Genomic DNA, 18970 nt, shown 5'->3' on the forward strand with positions numbered 1-18970 from the left:
TTGGGGAGGGGGCAGCAGGGCATAACTAGGAAGGGGTTCCCCAGCAGCCAGCTGGCAACATGCTAGTGCTAGTGCCCCCTACCAGCCAGAGTGCTCGCTGTCGGGGGGAGGGGGGTGCTAGCACTCTTGGGGGGGGTCACATGCCTCCCCCCCGTCCCTCCCTACGTGTCACCTATGCTGCTTCTTAAGCAAGGTCACACCTATTGACCTCAGAGTGGGGAGGCCTGCCGTCCTCTTCTTTCAAACAGTTACTATTCATGCTTTTTCTGCAACTCAAGTTTCAGGACTTACTAGCAGCACAGGCAAGACCAGGCATTTCTATTCTACCCTGAAGCCTCAGCAGCCAGAGCTCAGCCTTTGGAGCATGCTCAGAAGGGAAATTCATGGCAAGCATAGTCACACACATGAAAGAAGAATCCAAATAGTGCCTAAGGGGCAAAAACTGCAGTTACGCAGTCACGTAGGTGCCACTTGGGCACATCAAGATAATACATGATTTAGTTCTAACTGTATAGCTTCCCTGTATCTCTCTCTTTTTTTTTTTTTTTTTAAGAAAAGGGCTACCTTGTCTTGTAAAGGAGGGTTGAGGATCTTTGCAGTTGAATTCACTGAGATGGATTATCGGACTGAATGCAGTCAAGAAGGACAAAGGTGTAAAGCAAATCCATTTTATCATATAGTCCTGCTATTTAGTATGTGTGATGACACATAAAATATTAAATCACAATACTTATGACACGGGACATAGTGGTTATCAAAGAGATTGATGCAGTAGTCAATAACCTCCATCAAAGGCATACTGTAGGGACTCACAAATACATGATGTGTCTGCTTACTGGTTGATTATTATAGTAACACAGTGGTACTAAAAGTGCCATTCAGGCATTTCCAAGCTTTGACTGTCTCTGCTGCTGCAGAGTGGAATGGTGAAAATATGACTTTGAAAAGAGATTATAGAAATGGCTTCTTACTCAGCAGACCTACTCCGGGGGCCTACTGAATCTATCGATCATTTTAGTGATTTTTTTATTTTTTTTTTACTACTGTTGGCCCTGCAGACCCAACACAGTAAAGAGAATGTATGTTGACTCCTGTTCTTTCATGTGCATCCACAGTATTGTTTGCTTAGGTCCAGCTAATTACAGTAGAGCAAACCACTGTAAGTAAGGTCGTGCTAGAAGACCCACTGGTCATTAGTTTGCTGACACTGGGGGTGGTACAGAAATGAAGGGCTAATTTGTCATGCAAGATGCCTTTTACTGGTGGTCAGGGTAAAGCACAGGGTGCAGCAGAAAGAATGCAGTGGGGAGTCTCCAATCTCAGAATAGGAGGACTGGTAGCTAGAAAATATCTTTATAATTGTAAACTGAGGCCATATGATCAGCTATCCATTTAAACACACTAAGCACAGGACACAGTCTTGATAATTTTCAAATGTCAGTCCCTTTTTAGAACACACTACCACTTTTAAGAAAGCTCTCTAACCAACTGTGGTGTTGACAGAGCTTAGTAGAGGCTGCACAATTGATTTTTCCAGTTCTATATAGAATACAAATGATGATGATAGGTTCTGAGTGTATAGCATCTTTCTGCTGCAGTATTTGAATTCAATTAGCAATACTTAACAATAACAAGCTAAGAAATAGCATACTTAAATGATCAGCTCTTTTAAAACTCTGTAGCACAAAGTTGACTCTCTGTTTTAATTTACAGGAGGAGACAGAATGTCCTTCCTCTCTATCTGTTATCAAAGAGAGGACAAGAAGTGAAAATCTAGATGATGATATCTTTGTACTTGATGATCTATCTTCTGATGAAGAATATTACATAGAAGAAAGCAGAGCATCCCGGTTCAAAAAATCAGGCATGAAGGGCATAGATAATATCAAAAAGGCATTTTCAAGGGAAAATATGCAGAAAACCAGACAAAATTTTGGCAAGAAGGTGAACAGGCTTCAAAGCAGAATAGTGACGCCAGAGAGGAGAGAGAGAATTCGGCAGTCAGGAGAGAAGCTAAAACAATCTGGGCTAAGATTCAAGAAAACAATTTCACAAGCAGCTCCGACTAAGGAGACCTTCAAGATCAATAAGAAAAACAAAGAACGAACAGTAGCTGAAGGTCAGGAAGAAGCCCAGGCAATTGGGGGACATGCACCTGCTGAGAGTGGGGCAGCGGAGCCCGTCACAGAAGAAATCTCCTACACAGAAGTGATTACTAAAGTAAAGAAAGACAAAGGCAGTGGAACAAAACGTGAGTCCCAGCCAGCAGAAAAAGGTGTGGTCGCCCCTGAAACAACAGTTCTTAAACAGGAGACAAAAGAAGAAGGGGCAGATGATGTTCCTCTGCTGGACTTAAAGCAATCGGTATAAATGGTCAAGTAACGTCTACTGTATTATTGCCATTGTAACTGAGAAGTTGGGGTACCTGTTCATTAGGGCTTTTAAGCATAATGTGTGATATTTTGTTGTTAGGTAAGAACAATGTATCAATGGTGCTCTATCATTTATCCATGCATTAGCCAATATATTAAAATACTTATCATTAAGTCATATAAATAGAATTAAGAGTTTCCCCTCTCCTTCACTGATATGTATGTGTAACTCCTATTGATGCGAAAGGGAGTTACACGTGTATGTCTCTGCAGTAGTGTAACAATGGGTGAGCAAATGGGGTGAGCAAATGGGCCCTAGGTGCTGCCTAAGACAGGGGCTTGGAGACTATGCCAGAATGGAGCCGGGGGGCAGAGGGGGCACTCAGCTTCCCAACTCCCCACCATCTGCCTGCACCCTGCAATGACTCCAGGTCCAACAACGGACAGGGCAGAGCTGTACATAGTACACAAGTGCTGCCCAGTTACCCCTGTGCATCACAGGGAGAAAACCCCCTTATATTTTTAAAAGCAAATTATAATTTACACAACAGCCTTTTTCTATCTTCAATCTTATGCAGACCATGTCATCTCCAGCTCTTTCAGGGAAACTCCTCTAGCTGAACTGCACGTTGTAACCAAACTGCAATTTTCTGTTAGCAAAGAGACTACATGACTTGCTACTGCTGTGCGCTTCTCTTTTTGGGGCCCAGTTGAAAAAGCAGACAGAAATTCTTCATTTCAAGGGAGGTAAAACAAAAAGGGAGCAGAGATGCTAGGCTTGTGAGGACTGTGAGGTTGAGACCAACCCCAGCTTCCTCAGCGGCGAAAAGATGACTCGGAAGTGACTACAGGATTTGCAGAATTCTGGGAGTGAAGAGGGGAAAGTGATTGAGGAAGCCGAGAGATGAACTTTCTGCAGTAACAGGAGGTTAAAAAATGATGTGGCAAATTGAACATGGAAATATCAAAAGGATGGAGAGAATTCAAGTAGAATATCTGTATTATGCAAAGTTTAATACAGGGTGTATAGTGCAGTTCGAGGAAGGCAATGGTATAAGCAAAACACGATTAAATGTGCAGATACTGAGTCATAGCTGGAAAAACCAAGCATGGAGGAACTAAAATGGATTTTGAAAAAAAAGCAGGTCTTGTTCACCTTCTCAGGGCCTGAACCATTTTATATTTATGCCTCTTCTCCATTCATATCCTTTTAAAACCAGTTTAAGATTTGTGAGGAATAAACCAGTTTTTAAGGTCCTTGCTGAGGCAAAATTAATATTTTGTTTTCCTCTTCCTGCAGTTTGCTGAGCCTCAGCAATTAAAATCAATTCTGCAAAAAACTAGTGTAACACAAGTCAATCCATATCCTAGTGCTCTATTTCTTTCTCATCACCATTGACCAGTCATAGCCAAAGGGGTTATGAGACAGACACCATTTCCAAACATGAAATGTCATGTGTCTGGTGCATTGAGGAAGCAAGAATGAATCTATGCCCTGAAATAAGATGTGTGTGTAACACCACTGCCCTTGCTGAATAATCAGCCCATTCATGCTTAAATTGACTTGTCTTCTCAGCATTTATGTAAAATCAAATTTACAAAATTAGATATTAACAATTGTGTGATGCATATACAGTATTGACAACAGCTGTAAGCATGTACGTCATGTCCAAGGTCCCATTTTGACAGCAAATAACAGCTCAGTTATCTAGGGGACATTGCCTTAACTTTTAAAGCTGTCACTAAAACAGAGCCAGTTTGATTTCCAATATTTTGCCTGGCAGTCGTTTCATTTGGTCTTTAGTACCTAGACTGAGTGAAGAATTAACTATAACAGAAACTATGAAACACTAGCCATACAGGGTTAATAATGTACTGTGTAAATGACATCTCAAACACTTCCAATCAGATTAACATTGCCAGTTTGAGACAACTGACTTAATTGCATTGGGAGGCAAAACAGGAGGACTGCAAGGGAGAAAGAAATTATCTTAAAATATAATTATACACTTTACCCTAATTGCTATCAAAAATAAAAAGCTTCAAGTATTTCTTGCTGTTACAAAAGAAACTCTTTGAAGCTCATGGAGTTGTGTAATATTTTTCTTGCTCTTTATCACACTATAAATATCATAGATTGCATGGAGAATCAGGTTGACTGTTTATGTTATTTGGTCAGTGTACTGTTATGCATGGTTTGAGATTTTTCTTAGATTGGTAAAGAGTGATTGGTTACTGAAATAAAAAGCCCTGTAGAAACTCATTCTGTTTCTTTTATACATATTACAAGCTATCAGATGACACATATTACTTCAATATACAAATGATTTCCACGGTTGCTTGCTGGAAACTAAGTGCTGCAATGGAACAGTCGGTAGCTTTTCTAATTTTATTTTCACTTGACAAAGAAAAGGGCTGACAATTGGCATGGGGATTTTATTAAAACATCACATGTAAATTCTATCAAGTCTATTTTAAAATAAAATTTGTACATCATCACATCTAAAGACTGATTAGAAAATGATTTGCTTGCAGGCTCAAATGATACCCTTCATTTCAGCCATGTATTATGAATGTTTCTTTGTTTGCTTCTGCTGCTTATTAGGCTATCAAGGTTAATTTGACTTCCCATGCCAAGGGAAAAAAAAGTTATTAGAGCCTCTGTTTCCATACAGTGAAACATTCAATTCCAAGTAGTGTCTGCTTTGAAGGTTAGATGTTCTGAACTCTCTTTCAAATCTCTAGCTCTCACTGAAGTCAGGAGATGTAAGTAGCTGCTCTACAGGGAGGAGGCGGAGAAAGCCTTCTGGCACGTGTGCTCATTTGGCGTCAGTGGCTCAGACTGTGTGATGAGCGTTTTGCATGCGGCTCAGAGAATGAATGTGACCCTCAAGTTCCTGTTCTCCATTCTGTTTTCCAAGAACAAAAAATCTGGTGCACACAGCTAATTGTTGGCATGTGCACAAATGTAATTCCTCCTGGAAGTAAGAGCCCTGCTGTGTCTAAGTACAGAATAAATCTGACCACATGAGAAACTGAATCTTGTTTCTGAACCAGTTTGCTGGATCCCTGTTTAAATAGAAAGAAAAACTGGAGGCATTTGTGGGAAGAAAAAGAAAAGTTGTTAGAAAGGCATGAACAACAGACTCTTCTTCCCTCTTTCAAAGTAACAGCTGTTACTTTGAAATTGTCTGGACTAAAAAGCCAAACAACACTTTTCCTCCCAGTAGCTTTATATGGGTTTGTTTTTTTCCCAAACCCAACCTGACTACTTAAAGGGCAAATGCAACCGCCTTTGGTTACATTAGAGGTTTATACACACAGATAGAAACTGCAGCCATTTTAGGTGGAGCTGTGTCTATGCCATCTCATGTTCCTTTCACTTCCATCAGTAACACTGATGCAAAGCACAGCAGCTCTGAGGAAGCTGATGAGTGCAAGGTTTGAGAGGACACAGAATCAGCAGCTATGAAGGCCACATCAGTGTTGGTTTTGCTGCTTTCACGGCTGCCACCAAAAAATAAGTACTACCCCCCTTTCCTTTTCCTCACGCTCCAATCCCAGGGGCACTCCCTGCAACCTCCTGAAGGTTTCTGCCTCTGGCATTCTTGAGTGTGTGCGGGGATGGGGGGGAGGAGACAGGGGTACCTCTGGAGCAGCCTCACTGCATCAGTTCTGAGTTTGGAGTATATTGACTGGATGGCCAGAGCTTAGTTTTTGGTGACAGCCTCAAGAGCAGCACAGAACCAATGGAGGTACACCCAAAGGGGACACAAAAGGACTCTGATGTATCAGAATCCCATTGGAGGACAGTATTGCAAATCTTTCTGCTATTCATTGGATGTGTGTGCATTTTCCTTACTGTGGGTATAGGTCAGCATTTCCTAACCTGCACAAATTGTTACATGCATTTATACACAACCTCTATGACCTTATGCTCAAAGGAGGTAATGTTCAGATTGGGTGTGTAAATGTATATTTCCTAGCACAATACATCTGCCTAGCACAATAAAAGTAAGAATGCCTAAAGATTAGATGTGTATATGCATGCATTTTTGTGTATATAAACTTATTCTACATCATCTTGAGTAACACCACAGCAGATCTGTTTGGAATTGAAACAGGGATTTGTAATTACACATTTTGAATGAAAAATATGTGTGTAATGAAGAGGAGCTAGATACTACAAAAGAATCACTATAAAATCTACGTAGAGCAGTAATTACAAGCAAGAGGGCTTTTTTAATATACATATATTATGACTGTGGAATGAAGTATGTACTAGAATGAGCTAATTTATGCATCAAATGGGAATACAAAGTGACTATTATTCTTGTGGGCGATACCTTTTATTGGACCAACTGCACGGTATCTAGACTTTTCACCTATAAATGTTTTCAATCTGAGAGATTTGAAGTTTCCTGGCTGATGTTTCCAAGTTAAATATGCTTCTGGGAAAAAAAGTTAAGCAAGTCTATATGCAGGTACAGCTCTCTCTACAGATCTCATTTGCAAACGCTTATGCATCTGTGTGTAGTTAACTAGTACTTCATGCTACATGCAACAAATCCCCAAAGCCAGAAGCCCGGTCTTCCTATTTAACTGTATAGCTGTGATAAGCACTATTTTGAATCACAAAGTAGTGCAACACCTCTCATTGTCCAGTGATCAGGGGTTTGCACCGTTTTCAGATATAAGGAGAAAATGTATGTTAGATCTGTTCGTTGAGGCTTTTTGTACACAGGACAGGAGTACATGTTTCCTTGTAGTTTCCTTGGATCTGGTGGCACTGTAGCGCTGATAGCATACACATGGACCACTGGAAGACTTGTGAATAGTACCTAAAGAAAACAATAAGACAGAGCACTCAGAATTAGAGAGATATGGGACAGCCTCTGGAACCCACCAAAGGCAAAATTAATGTTGGCTGCAGACAGGGGCATATCCAAGTTTTCTCTAAAGGGGGTGCAGGAGCAGCAACACACACTACAGGGGTGGCTGCACCCCTAGCTCCCAGCCTCCTCCACTCCCACCAATACAGGCAGCCTCCAGGGACTTTTTAAAGTCCCTAAAGCATGAGACAATCCCCTCTCCCATTTCCTTTCCCACTCCCCTGCCTGCCACTGTTGCTTTCCCTGCTGTTCTGAGGGCAGATGTGTGTGTGTGTGGGGGGGGGGGAGCACAAGAGCTGTTCCTGCTTGCCCCAGCCGGGCTGCACCAGGGCTGAGCTCATCTGGGGCAGGAACAACAGCAACAGCAGGGTGGGAAAGTAGTTACCCCCTCCCTACCCTGTCCCCTGGGGCAGGCACAGGCAAGGGGATGCATCTGCTCAGCTGAGCCCAGCTCTCATGCAGCCTGGCTGGGATGGACAGGAACAGCTCTGGTACATCTGGTACATCCCACATACTTGGGACATCAGGGAATGCAAAAGCAGCAGATGAGGGACGGGGGAAGAGGAGGGGTGGGAGGATTTTAACCCTCTTTAGGGGCTTAAAATAGTCCTGGGAGGCTGCTGTGGTGCAGCCCAATCCAAAAGTGGGGTGCATCCACACCACTGCACCCCTTCTGGATCCATCTTTGGCTGCAGATAAGAGCATACAAGTGGCTGCCCTGGGACACAGAGCACCATCTCTCCCATGTTGTTGCTTGTTTCTCTTGCGTTTTTGCTTATGTGAGTGCTCCTGGGCAGCTGCCCCCTCTTGGCAGTACATATGCCAGTCTCCGAGCAGGCAGAGCACAGAGTTGACATCCAATGCTCCTGCTTATCTCTGTATGACTCCAAAGTATCTTCAAGCCAGTGAAAGCCCAGGGCAGGCTGTGGAGTGAAGGCCTAGCTCTGTGCAAGCGAGAAGGAGAAGGTGAGAGTGGGAAGGCAGGTAGGAGTGCAGGAGAGAAGCCTTACTTCTTCTTTTCCCCTACTAGCTTCTCTCCTCCTTCCCTTTCCTCTCCCCCAGCTTCTCCTTATTCAGTAGCAACAATAGAGCTTTTCCTCGTGTGTTTTGGAGATTGTGTACCTTCAAAAAACAAAGAGGTACCCGTTGGGTGTTTATCTGAGCCTGATCCCTTCACTGTCTGAGATTCACCCAGCACTATAAATGATACTTGGTTGCAGCTAATAACTCTCAACACCAACAGTCAACTTTATCACAGTTACATGCAGGATTTGCCATATGCCGGGAGCGTCTACATGAGACACTGACTGCGCAGTAGCATGTCACAGCATGGACAGTGCTAAAATACTACTGCACAGTATTGTTAGGATACTATGCAGTAGCATTGCCTGAGACATGTTTGCTGGTGCTACTGTGCAGTAACTCTGGGTACTGCACATTTATTTAGTACTTGCTAATACAAGTACTAAACAAATGCGCAGTAATGACTGCGCAATAGCATCTCATGTAGATGCACCCACTATGAATATAGGTGTGCTCCAACACGCCAAGGAAGGCACGCTTGTGGAAAACAATTCTTACCATAAACAGAGGGAGTTACACTTGGCAGAAGCAACAGCACCAGCCAGCAGGATCCATGGCTAATATAGGCATAAATTATCTCAACCATGTGTTATTACAACTGAAACTTTGGAAAAGTTTTACAGAATACAGTGATACTTCAGAACAGTTTGAGCAAGGAGTGCAGAACCTTACTGGCACTGTAGAGCCGGTGGTTTTTAGATCAGCAGAACGTAATTTACTGAAGTGAAATATGACCATCTATTTTTGTAAAAAATCTCAGGGATCTGGAATCACCCAAGTGGGCAGGTCTGTAATGGCTCCTATCAAACCAGCCTTACCTAGCCAAAATGTTAAGACGAACTTATAGTAATATGGGTTTGGGTTCACTGGGTTCACTACTGCATTAGAACAAGAACATTTGTCTGGTTCCTCTAAAGAAGGAGTGCTCAAATTAAGCCCATCCCACGTAACAGGGAAAACCTCCTCTTCATATTGGAGCTCCTTCGTTTCTCTCTAATGACTGTCCTGCCTTTCACTGACTGTGCTGGCCAGGCAGAGGCCAAAGCAACTCTTGGATTTACAGATGAGCAGTGCAAGCTCTTATCCCCTTTTGTGATTTTGTCTTATCCCCTTTTGTGATTTGCCCAAGCTCTACCATATTGGAGTAAGGATTGCTTCCAAGTCTGACTTCCATGTTGCAGGGCACAGAGTTATTAACCAGCCACTCATATCCCACCCTATTTTTTCCAGCTAAAATATTTTGTGAAATCACTACCTCAAAAGTTCACTCTTGATATTCCCAGAGGATGCCCTGCATGCCAAGTTTTAGTCGGATATGCCATAACTATGTCAAGCTCTCTTTGATGACAATGTGGTGGTTACCTTTGGTGCAGATTCAATTAGTTTACTATTCCTGCGATCCCAACCAGCTCCATCCAGGAAAAGTCCACAGATATACACACCACCAATATCAGCAGGAGGAGGGCTAGTAACATCTTCTTTCATCATTTTTGTCACATCATTGTGTAAAATAACACTGTCAAGTGCCCAGCCTTTTGCTAAGTTAGCTCGAGTTGTCTCCTGCCTCATAGCTGTTAAGAATCCCTGAAATAAAGCAATATTAAACAGCGGGAGAGAGTAAGAAAAAAAGAAAGCTTGAACTTCACTTATTTCCCACTAATATTTCTTACTTGACTATAAAAATGATCTTCACAGCATGACACAGTACACTCCAGAATTTCATATATTTATGGAATCAAGTTCAGTGTTTAAAGCAAGCACTTTCATATAGAATCAAAATAATAAGCCCTATTATGTGTTTGGTATTGGTGAGTGGGTGCCAAAAAAGAACCCAAGTAAAACTTGTATTTAACATATAAAAGCTACGTGCATAAAAGAGCCCACCTGGCACACCTACTGTGCTGCTAGAAGTACTTAAGGCAGATAGAGAGAGAGATTCAACAAAGAGATCAGATTAATTTATTTGATTTGTTGTTGCTGCACACAGGAAATTGCCAAATCACAAATAAAACTGGCATTTCACAATGTACTCTGCAACTTTAGTTTTCCAATGGTAATATAATTAATTATTTACACTGTAAAAGTACTTTTCCATCTTAAAAGATCCCAAGGCACTTATTACTGAAATGCAGGCATTGGTGGAGGGAAACAAAGCCCCTGCTTAATGACATACTGCAAAACTGTGTTACATTATCTTTATTATATCCGCATTTGTTTGAAACTCAACTGTACTGCACAGTAAATTGCACAATACTTTTGAAATCCAGAATGAGATCCACTTCCTGCTCTAATAAGCTACAATCTAAGAGAAAACAGAAAAATAAAACATTATGGTGGAGGAAAGTGAGAGCTAAGAGAAAGTATAAGGATGAAGTTGCACATTACAATTAGACTACATTAAGGGCACTTAAAATGCAAGCTTCCGCATGTTAAGGTGTCTTAAAAATTGTGTCGTAAAGTTATACCACTTTGGGCAAAGATTATCTTTGAAACCTGCTACCTAGCTCGAGTTGCCTTCACGTCTGGCTGCTGCACTGAGATAAAATGACAAATCTGTAATTCTCCAGCATCCCAGGAGGCACCACTCCCAGCGTGGACTAGTTATCTTGAGAACTTGACAGTCCTAGACTGACAGCTAGGAACAGTAGGGCAGTGGGTGAGTGAGGAGAGGTGAGTGGGGAGGAGGGGCCTGGAAGCTTCTCATGGGCCCATAACAGACCTACATCACTACCCCTGCTGGACTCGGGTGACTACCCAGCAGCTCCTCACCCACCTGCTCCCCCCTACTCCTCTTCTCCTTAGGGAGCTGCCAGGCAGTCACTAAGGTGGCTGGTGAGTGAGCAGGTAGCTATGGGGCCCACTGAGCAGGGCAGTCGTGGGGGCAATCCAAATGGGATGGAGTGACCTCTGCTTCCCTGACCCCCTTCACCCTCTTCCTCCTTCTCCTTTGGCCTATACTGCAGCTAAAGAGCCAGTGAGCCGGGCAGGCACAGGGCCAACTTGGCAGCTCCTAGTCATGCCCCTGCTCACCAGCCCCTTAGCAGCAGGTCAGAGCTGTTGGACATTAGAGAAGGTATTAATGTGTGAGTGCTTGCAGCATGCGCTACCTTTAACATAGTCTAACTTTCCTTAGAATTAGCATGTGCTAACTGTAATGTGTAATTATACCCTAAAACAGGAGACTAAAGAAGGAAGGAATCTCAGGAAAGATTTTGAAGGAGAGAGAGAGAGAGAAAGCAATTGGGAGACAGATCAGGAAACTGCTCCAAACAGAGGGCAGCAAAATTGAAGATGTAAACCCAAGAGTAAGAGAGGGCTAGAGTGTGGAAGCTGTAAGTGGATGGGAAGCAAATCAGACCAGGATGGGAACAAGTAGGAGCTGTCAGCCTGCTTGGCACAGCCAGTCATGCTGGTCAGACACGTTCTCAGCTAAGCACGGGGGTGGATACAAATGGCCAGAACCCTCCAGCTGGGTCTAGCCACACACCCACTCCCTGCCACCGGAGTGGCCAGCCAGCCAGCGTCAGCTGATCCCTCACCTCTTCCAATATAAACCCTGACCTGGAAAAGGAAATGTCTGGTCAACAAGGTTCAACCTTGTACCCAGGATGCTGCACCCTTGGCTTGTGCCATTACTGACTTCCTGACAGACTCTGGATACCTGACCCAGCTTGCCTCTGGACCCGAAGTTTGGCCTGACCCTTTGGATACCTGACCCAATTCTGGTTTGATTTCCTGGATACCTGACCCAGCTAGCTTCTTACCCCTCTGCCTGACCCTCTGGACCTCTGACTTGGCTCCCTGTGTGGATTTTCTGGAGCCTGGCTTGCTGGCTACCCTATGCTCTGACTCGGCATGCTCCCCTCAGACCTCAGCTGCTTCTACTGACTCTGAGGGCACCCCCAGACCTAGTTGCCAATGTCCTGGCATGACAGGACCTGTGACAGTATTGGAAGGCAAGTGCTGGAAATTACTGGGTGAATAGATCTGTTACTGTTATTTAATACTTGCACTCTAAGCAACATAGTTCAGTAACAAATCCAAGGGAAGAAAGCCATCATCTCCTTGGTCAAAAAGTCTGGAGTCAAAACCAGGCTGCTAGGCCAGTGGAAGTTGATGGAATTGGAGAACACTGGGTATGCCCACAAGCACTGTTTGCTGATCATTTCTTAGATGTGTGTTACAATTTGAGTTATGAGAACTGAGAACTGGGAAAATGGGACTGACATCCCAGTGACCTGAGGTTGGTGCCTTCTGGCTCACATCATTCAAGAGAACCCAGAATGCATATTTTAAAATGGTTTCCTGCTAGGAAGAGAATTAGCTGGGAAGAGTTAATTAAGGTAAGGGTTAAAGGCCAAATTCTAGTATAAGAGACACTCATTGTGGCTCTAATGGAACTATTACAACACAAGTGACTGAATTTATGTTCTCCTTTGAGAAACTCCCATTTTTTCCTGAAGGACTGCTTCGAAGCGCTGAGGGACTTTCACCTGCTGTTCAAGAGGTGACGAGCAACAATAGCAAAAACCTTTCGATATGAAGACACATGGGCTTCTGAACCTTTGCATCTCATTTCTCTGCCATATCCATGGGGATCATGTCCAGATCACCATGGACAACTTTACAATGTTCTATACCAAGAGACAGAGAAGTGCTGAATCTCTGCCTATGCAGAGTCAGTCAGTCAGCCTATGGCAATGATGCTTAGACTACCAGATCCCCCTGTTGGTGCTATATTTACCTGCTCTCCAGAACATGACCGCAGAATGCGTAAGCAAAGTGATCTCCCTAAAGCACAAAAGGGAGGTCAACATTCAAGGTCATTCTGTGGCTGAGGAGCCTTCTGTATGAGTCCCCTCCAGCATTCCTGTGAGTTCTCCACAAGATGATACTGGACCTCATATATTCATCACCTCCACATGGGCAAAATGTTCCAGGATCAAGATTTCTTATTTCTATAGGTGAGAAATCCTAAATTGCTGATGATGATCCCAGATTAACTAACAGCAAGAGGAGGGAAGGTTCTTAAGGAATAAAAGAATCTGCCTATAGTCCTCCCTCTGGTAAAGGGCCCAATCCTGCAGTGGCGCTTAAATCTGATCCTCACACTCCTGATAAGATCACCACTTGAACCTATAGCAATGACCTGGATAGACAAAGCCTCGACTGGGATGATCTATTTGCAGATGATCCTGCTTTGAGCAGGGGGTTGGACTAGGTGACCTCCTGAAGTCCCTTCCAACCCTGGTTTTCTTTGATTCTAAGGAGCTCTCTGCTGCAGCTTTCCAGGAAAATGGTTTTCCTGGACGCAGTTACATTGGCAAGGTTAGTGGGTAGGATTCAAGGACTTCACGTAGAATCTACCATGTGATACTTTTCCCCATTATAAAGTAACTCCCAGGACTCAATCCAAATTCCTATCAAAGGTTTCCTCAGATTTTCACATGGGGCAGCAGATTAGCCTGTTGTTTCTCTTCTCAGAGACTAACTCCTCCTCTACAGAGGCTTCTCTGCATTTGCATGGACGTGGAGACGGCTCTAGCTTGTTACTTCCACAGAACAAAGTCTTTCAGAAAGTCTGTCCAGTTACTTGTGTCTGTATCTGAAAGCTCTCGAAACACAGTGATATCATCCCAGAGTTTAGCTAAATGGATCTTGGATTATATAAGAATATGTTATGAGACCATCAGGGTGGACCCTCCCTGAGTAAAAAGTCCCATTCCATTACATCTTAGGCTACTTCCATAGCATCTGCATAATTGTGCCATGACTGCTATCTGCAGGGTGGCTACCTGGAACTCCATGCAAACATATATGAAGCTTTGGGCCACAATGCAAGCGTCTAGGACAAGTGCAGCACTTAGCAGAGTGGTCCTCCGGTCACTACTAGCCTAGGACTCTAAAACTCACCTACACATACACAGACACTGCTTTACAATATAGCCACCTGTGAGAACATGCATGCACAGTTACTCAAATGAGAATATTACTTACTAGCAACTGAAGCTCTTTGAGATGTATTGCCCATGTCCACATTTGAATCCTGTCCTCCTTCCCCTCTTCCATGGACTCTATATATATATATATAGAGAGAGAGAGAGAGAGACAGACAGACAGACAGACAGACAGACAGAGAGGCTGTGCAGCAGACAGGAAATTGAGGAGTGGGAAAAATGCATCCTACCCTTTAGACCCTTGGGACAGGACAGCAGGAAAGCAGAGCTAAAGTGAACTTCACACATTATCAGAAAGGCAAAAATTCTCTGGTGTGAGACAACCACCAGAGAGAACATGCACACGGACAAAACATCTCAAATATCAGAGCTTGGAACTGAAGGAGCGAGATGCACAAATTAATGCCTTGGAGACACTGAATAAACAGAAAGGCACAGGAAGTCACCCAGGTACTGAAGAGCTGCTATAAGGAGTACAAAGCCTGTCTTTTCTTCCTTTTCTTTTGCAGTTATGGTAACTAATTGTTCACAATGAAGCTTGTTTCAGTTACTGGGAGCACATACCTGTTTCATTCAGATTCTGAAGTAACCAAGTCATTTTTTCCCCACACACCTGGACACCCTGCAGCATGCTTACAGAGGGGTGCTGATGTGGCCTGGAGTTTTGTTTTCTTTACCTTCTAATAACTCTTCTACCTTCTAATAATACAATCTGACTTTGACTCTTTGAATGATGAAGGATCAGCCAACTGCAGATGCTATGGAGTGGTAGATTCAAATTAGCTCGCTCTACTGGTTCCCCTTTACCTCACAGCCTGGGAGGTTTCCCTTTTGTGGTTTAAAGTCCCCAGCTATATCATGAAATACTGTGGTGTTGTTTGGAAGTTAGTGTGTGCTAAGGAATGGAGTCACTGCATCTACCTTTCTTATTATTTGCATTTCCATGGTGCCTAAGTTATGTCTACTTTGGCTCCATGTTATTTTTGAGTCTGCAGCCAAAAATAAACCCTATCAACTCATGCTTCAAACCTGAAAATGTGGTAGTAAGGACACTCCAGAGACACTGTCATTGCTGCTGCTCCAGAAGCAGAGATCTTTGAAAGCAGTGTTGAAGGGCACTCTTAGAGCATCCTCAGCACTGCATTTCTGAGTTGGGAGTGCATGGGTCTTACTTTTCACTGACAGCCTGAGCAGACATACCTTAGCAGGCCTAGTCATGCACTAGGACCCTAGTAGACTAGGTGCTTTACAAACACGGAACAAAAAGACAATCTCTGTCCCCCACAGCTTTCAACCTAAGTACAAGGTAAGAGACCATGGATACAAGCAGACAGGGAGCATAAGTACACAATAAGATAATATAGGTCAGCTTGACAGACAGATGCCTTGGTACACCCACAGGCTAGCAACTGCCAAGTTAAAATTTGACAGCTGACATCCTTTCTGACCTGCCTGGAACCCTGCTGCTACAGGAGAAAGCAACATTTGATTTTTGACTTGCCTGCATTAAAAACAAAAACAGGGCCATGGAAACAGCAGAGCAAAGTTATTTATTTGCTGGCTAAAATCAAGAGGTGCAAAGGTGTGGGAAAGGTGCTGGTATTTTATAAACAATGGCTAATCACACTGCTTCAAATTTTTGTTTTAAATGTTGTCCCAAATTAATTCATGGGTTGGGAAGGATGGTTCTCATTTCACTCAACCTGGTTTACCTGGATCAGACATACATGGAGAAGATTTTTTTGGAGTGGGTGCATCTACACATGCAATTAGCATGTAGCAATAAACTCTGAGCAGTTTGTGCCAGTGTTTATTGCTCCCAGGTGCAGCATTTACACATGGGCCTAGGACTGCAGCATGTTGAGCTGGGGTGGAGCATCCCCAGCCACTTGCAGGGGGCCTGGGTGGTCAGCCTGCTAGCCCAGAGCTGTTCTGCCCTAGCTCAGCTTGCTGTGGAGGGACTGGCTGAGGCACGAGGGCGCTACAGCGTGGGGTAGCTGGCAGGCAGCCCTGCACTGTAGCATCCTCGTGCCCCAGCCAGCCCCAGTCACCGTCTGCATATGCAGAACACTAAATAACTCTGCCATCGGATAGTACTTGTCCTGGACAGTACTATCTTACAGCAGAGTTAAATAATTTACTGTGCCCTAATAGGGGTGCATGTATAGATGGTGATGCTTTACTGTGAAGCTAACTACTGTAGTCAACTCCACAGTAAAGTGCAGGTGTAGATGCACCCAGTGGGTATGTCTACACATGCATTAATCCACTGTTGCTACTGCACATTAAGTTTAGTGCCTCTAATATAAGGTGTTAACTAAATGCACAGTAGCTGGTGCTACTGCACAGTAGTGAAGACACATGACCTTTTTGTAATGCTTAATGTGCAGTAGATTAATTCTACTGCACATTGGCACATTAGCATGGCTTTGGCCATGACATCCTAAAGCCAGTTCTACTTCACATTAATCATCTTGTGTAGACATGCCCACTGTGTACATCTACACATGTGCTTTACTGCAGAGTTGACTGGGGAAATGGACCTGACCTTGCTCTTACTTACATCAATATAAATTAGAAATAATACTGAAATTCCCCTAGGGGAGAACCAGTGCAAGTGAGAGCAGAATCAGGCCCTGTTTTATAATGCAAGAACTTTTTGAACTCTGTAGTTTTATCTTGTTCTCTTGTGGTACCCATTACATTTATTCATAGAAAGATGTACAGAGACGGAAAAAGGGACATGACGTATCCTACCTGACTAGAACCTCTGCTATGCACTTCATCTTACAAATAAAAGGATTTTCTGAAAATGTGTAAGGCACTATAAATGAACCATTTTTCTAGTAGAATTAATGCTTGATCTTTCTGAGCCTATTTTAGTAGAGAAGAATTGATTTCTCCTGTACCATGGGATACTGAATTATTTTAAATTCATAACTATAACATTATTACTGACTAAATGCAGTATGGATCAATCAGGTTTTACAGGGCATTTTCAGATAATTGTCTCAAAATATTATGCCCACTGCAGCCTAGGTTATGATGCTGCAACTACAACAATAGTCTTCTGATGTGTGTTTGTTTTAATATACAATATTTGGGATTTTTCCATGCACATTATGTATATAAAGACCATTAAAATTGTGTGTCTATGCAGTGTTTAAAATTCCATCTTTTTGAAGGCCCTTTCCAAATTGTGATGGTATCTTGTTTGGGCACATTCCACTCTGGTTACTTGTCTCCTTAATGAAGTGCCCAAATGTCCTGAGCCAACAAAATGGCTCATTTTGGCTTGGAAGATTTCCAAACGTGACACTAGACCAAGGAATGAACAATGCCAACTAATAAGGCCAGTTCTTGCTAGCCTTTACTTGAAAGACCACAAAGTTGAGTAGGAATGTAGCTGGGAGTCTGTTCGGGGATACTTTAAAGTGTTTGTAGCAATAATAATTTAACTGGGTGTGAAGAAGGCTTGGGATGGGGTGGTAAAAGTAGCTACTACCTCAGCAACAGCTGATTACACCACTGCCATTGGCACTGTGGCAGCTGGTGTTCCCCAGTGCTCTATCTCCGGCCTGTAGTGGAATATAACCATGTGTCTTTAACAAAACCAAATCTGAAAGTATAATAGCTTCTTCAAAACTATTGGTCTACTTCAGGGGTGGCCATAGTTACTCCCTTGTGGGAGCCACATCTGATTCTCCACCAAAGTTCAAGAGCCAGGAGGTGGCGGGAGGGAAGGGATGCTGAGTGACTTGGAGTGGAGTTGATCAACCTCCCCTGCACACCCACCCTGCGATGGGCACTGGCCGCAGGTTCGGGCTCCTGCCACCGCAGCACCAAGCCACTTTGGCTTTCCTTGTGGGGAGTGCACCCCAGGGTAAGTGGCATGGCTGCAGCCCCTGTCCCAGCACCTGAGCTGGCAGTCTTGTGGGGGAGAGAAGGAGAGAGAAGGGCGGGCCCGGGGGGTGCTCCCCATGGGGAAAGTTGGAGCAGTAGGAGGTGTTGGGCTGAGCTGTCTCCTGGAGCTGCCTCCGGGAGAAGTGGGGGGGGCTTTGGCCAATTTCCAGAGAGCCGCAAGTACTGTGCCATGGTTTGGCAACCTCTGGTCGATTTTGTTACCATTTGGCCTGGGACTCCTACATCCTCAAAGAACAGGCTGCTTGGCACTATGAAACCAAAAAGATAGATTGCCTTATAACCAGTCTGAATAGTCATCTGAAGATCCTCCATGATCAATCCTGGAGAGTATTTGCTACTGCCATCACTTTTTTTATTCTAGACAGTTCCATCACCTAGGATGCAGAATGACCTGTGTAACCAGGAGAAATGGTCTGCAATCAAATCAGGTGAGATTCAACAAGGATAAACGCAAAGTCCTACACTTGGGGTAAAATAACTGCATATTAAAAAAAAAGGCAACAGCATACTGAGTTGTATTCATGGGAGTGTCACTCACAAATCAAGGAAAGTAATTCTTTTACTCTGCTCAGCACTTGCGAGGCCTCACCTGGAGTACGGTGTCCTGTTTTGGGGCCCACACTTCAAGGATGTAGATTGTTTGAAAACACTCTAGCGCAGAGCAACGAAAGTGATTAGGGGCCTGGGAAACAAGACTTAGAGGAAAAGCTAAAAGAACAAGGATTATTTAGTTTGGAGAAGA

At 43.5% G+C, this 18970-nt stretch overlaps 2 protein-coding genes across 2 annotated transcripts in view; one reads left to right on the plus strand and one right to left on the minus strand.

Moving 5' to 3' along the window:
- The window catches only part of CAVIN4 (caveolae associated protein 4), a 46024-nt gene extending 41028 nt beyond the window's left edge, over nt 1-4996 (plus strand). The window contains exon 2 of the mRNA XM_006272164.4: nt 1714-4996. Coding sequence (XP_006272226.1) covers nt 1714-2370 — 657 coding nt within the window. The 3' untranslated portion in view covers nt 2371-4996. The remainder of the gene's footprint in view (nt 1-1713) is intronic.
- LOC102562817 (dynein axonemal heavy chain 5) overlaps nt 4789-18970 on the minus strand; it is a 257486-nt gene continuing 243304 nt past the window's right edge. The window contains exons 73-74 of the mRNA XM_059723533.1: nt 9710-9931; nt 4789-7213 (exon numbers count right to left, since the gene is read on the minus strand). Of these exons, the coding sequence (XP_059579516.1) occupies nt 6995-7213; nt 9710-9931 (441 nt within the window). The 3' untranslated portion in view covers nt 4789-6994. The remainder of the gene's footprint in view (nt 7214-9709; nt 9932-18970) is intronic.

The sequence above is a fragment of the Alligator mississippiensis genome, chromosome 3, assembly GCF_030867095.1.
Source record: "Alligator mississippiensis isolate rAllMis1 chromosome 3, rAllMis1, whole genome shotgun sequence".
NCBI classification, from domain to species: domain Eukaryota; kingdom Metazoa; phylum Chordata; order Crocodylia; family Alligatoridae; genus Alligator; species Alligator mississippiensis.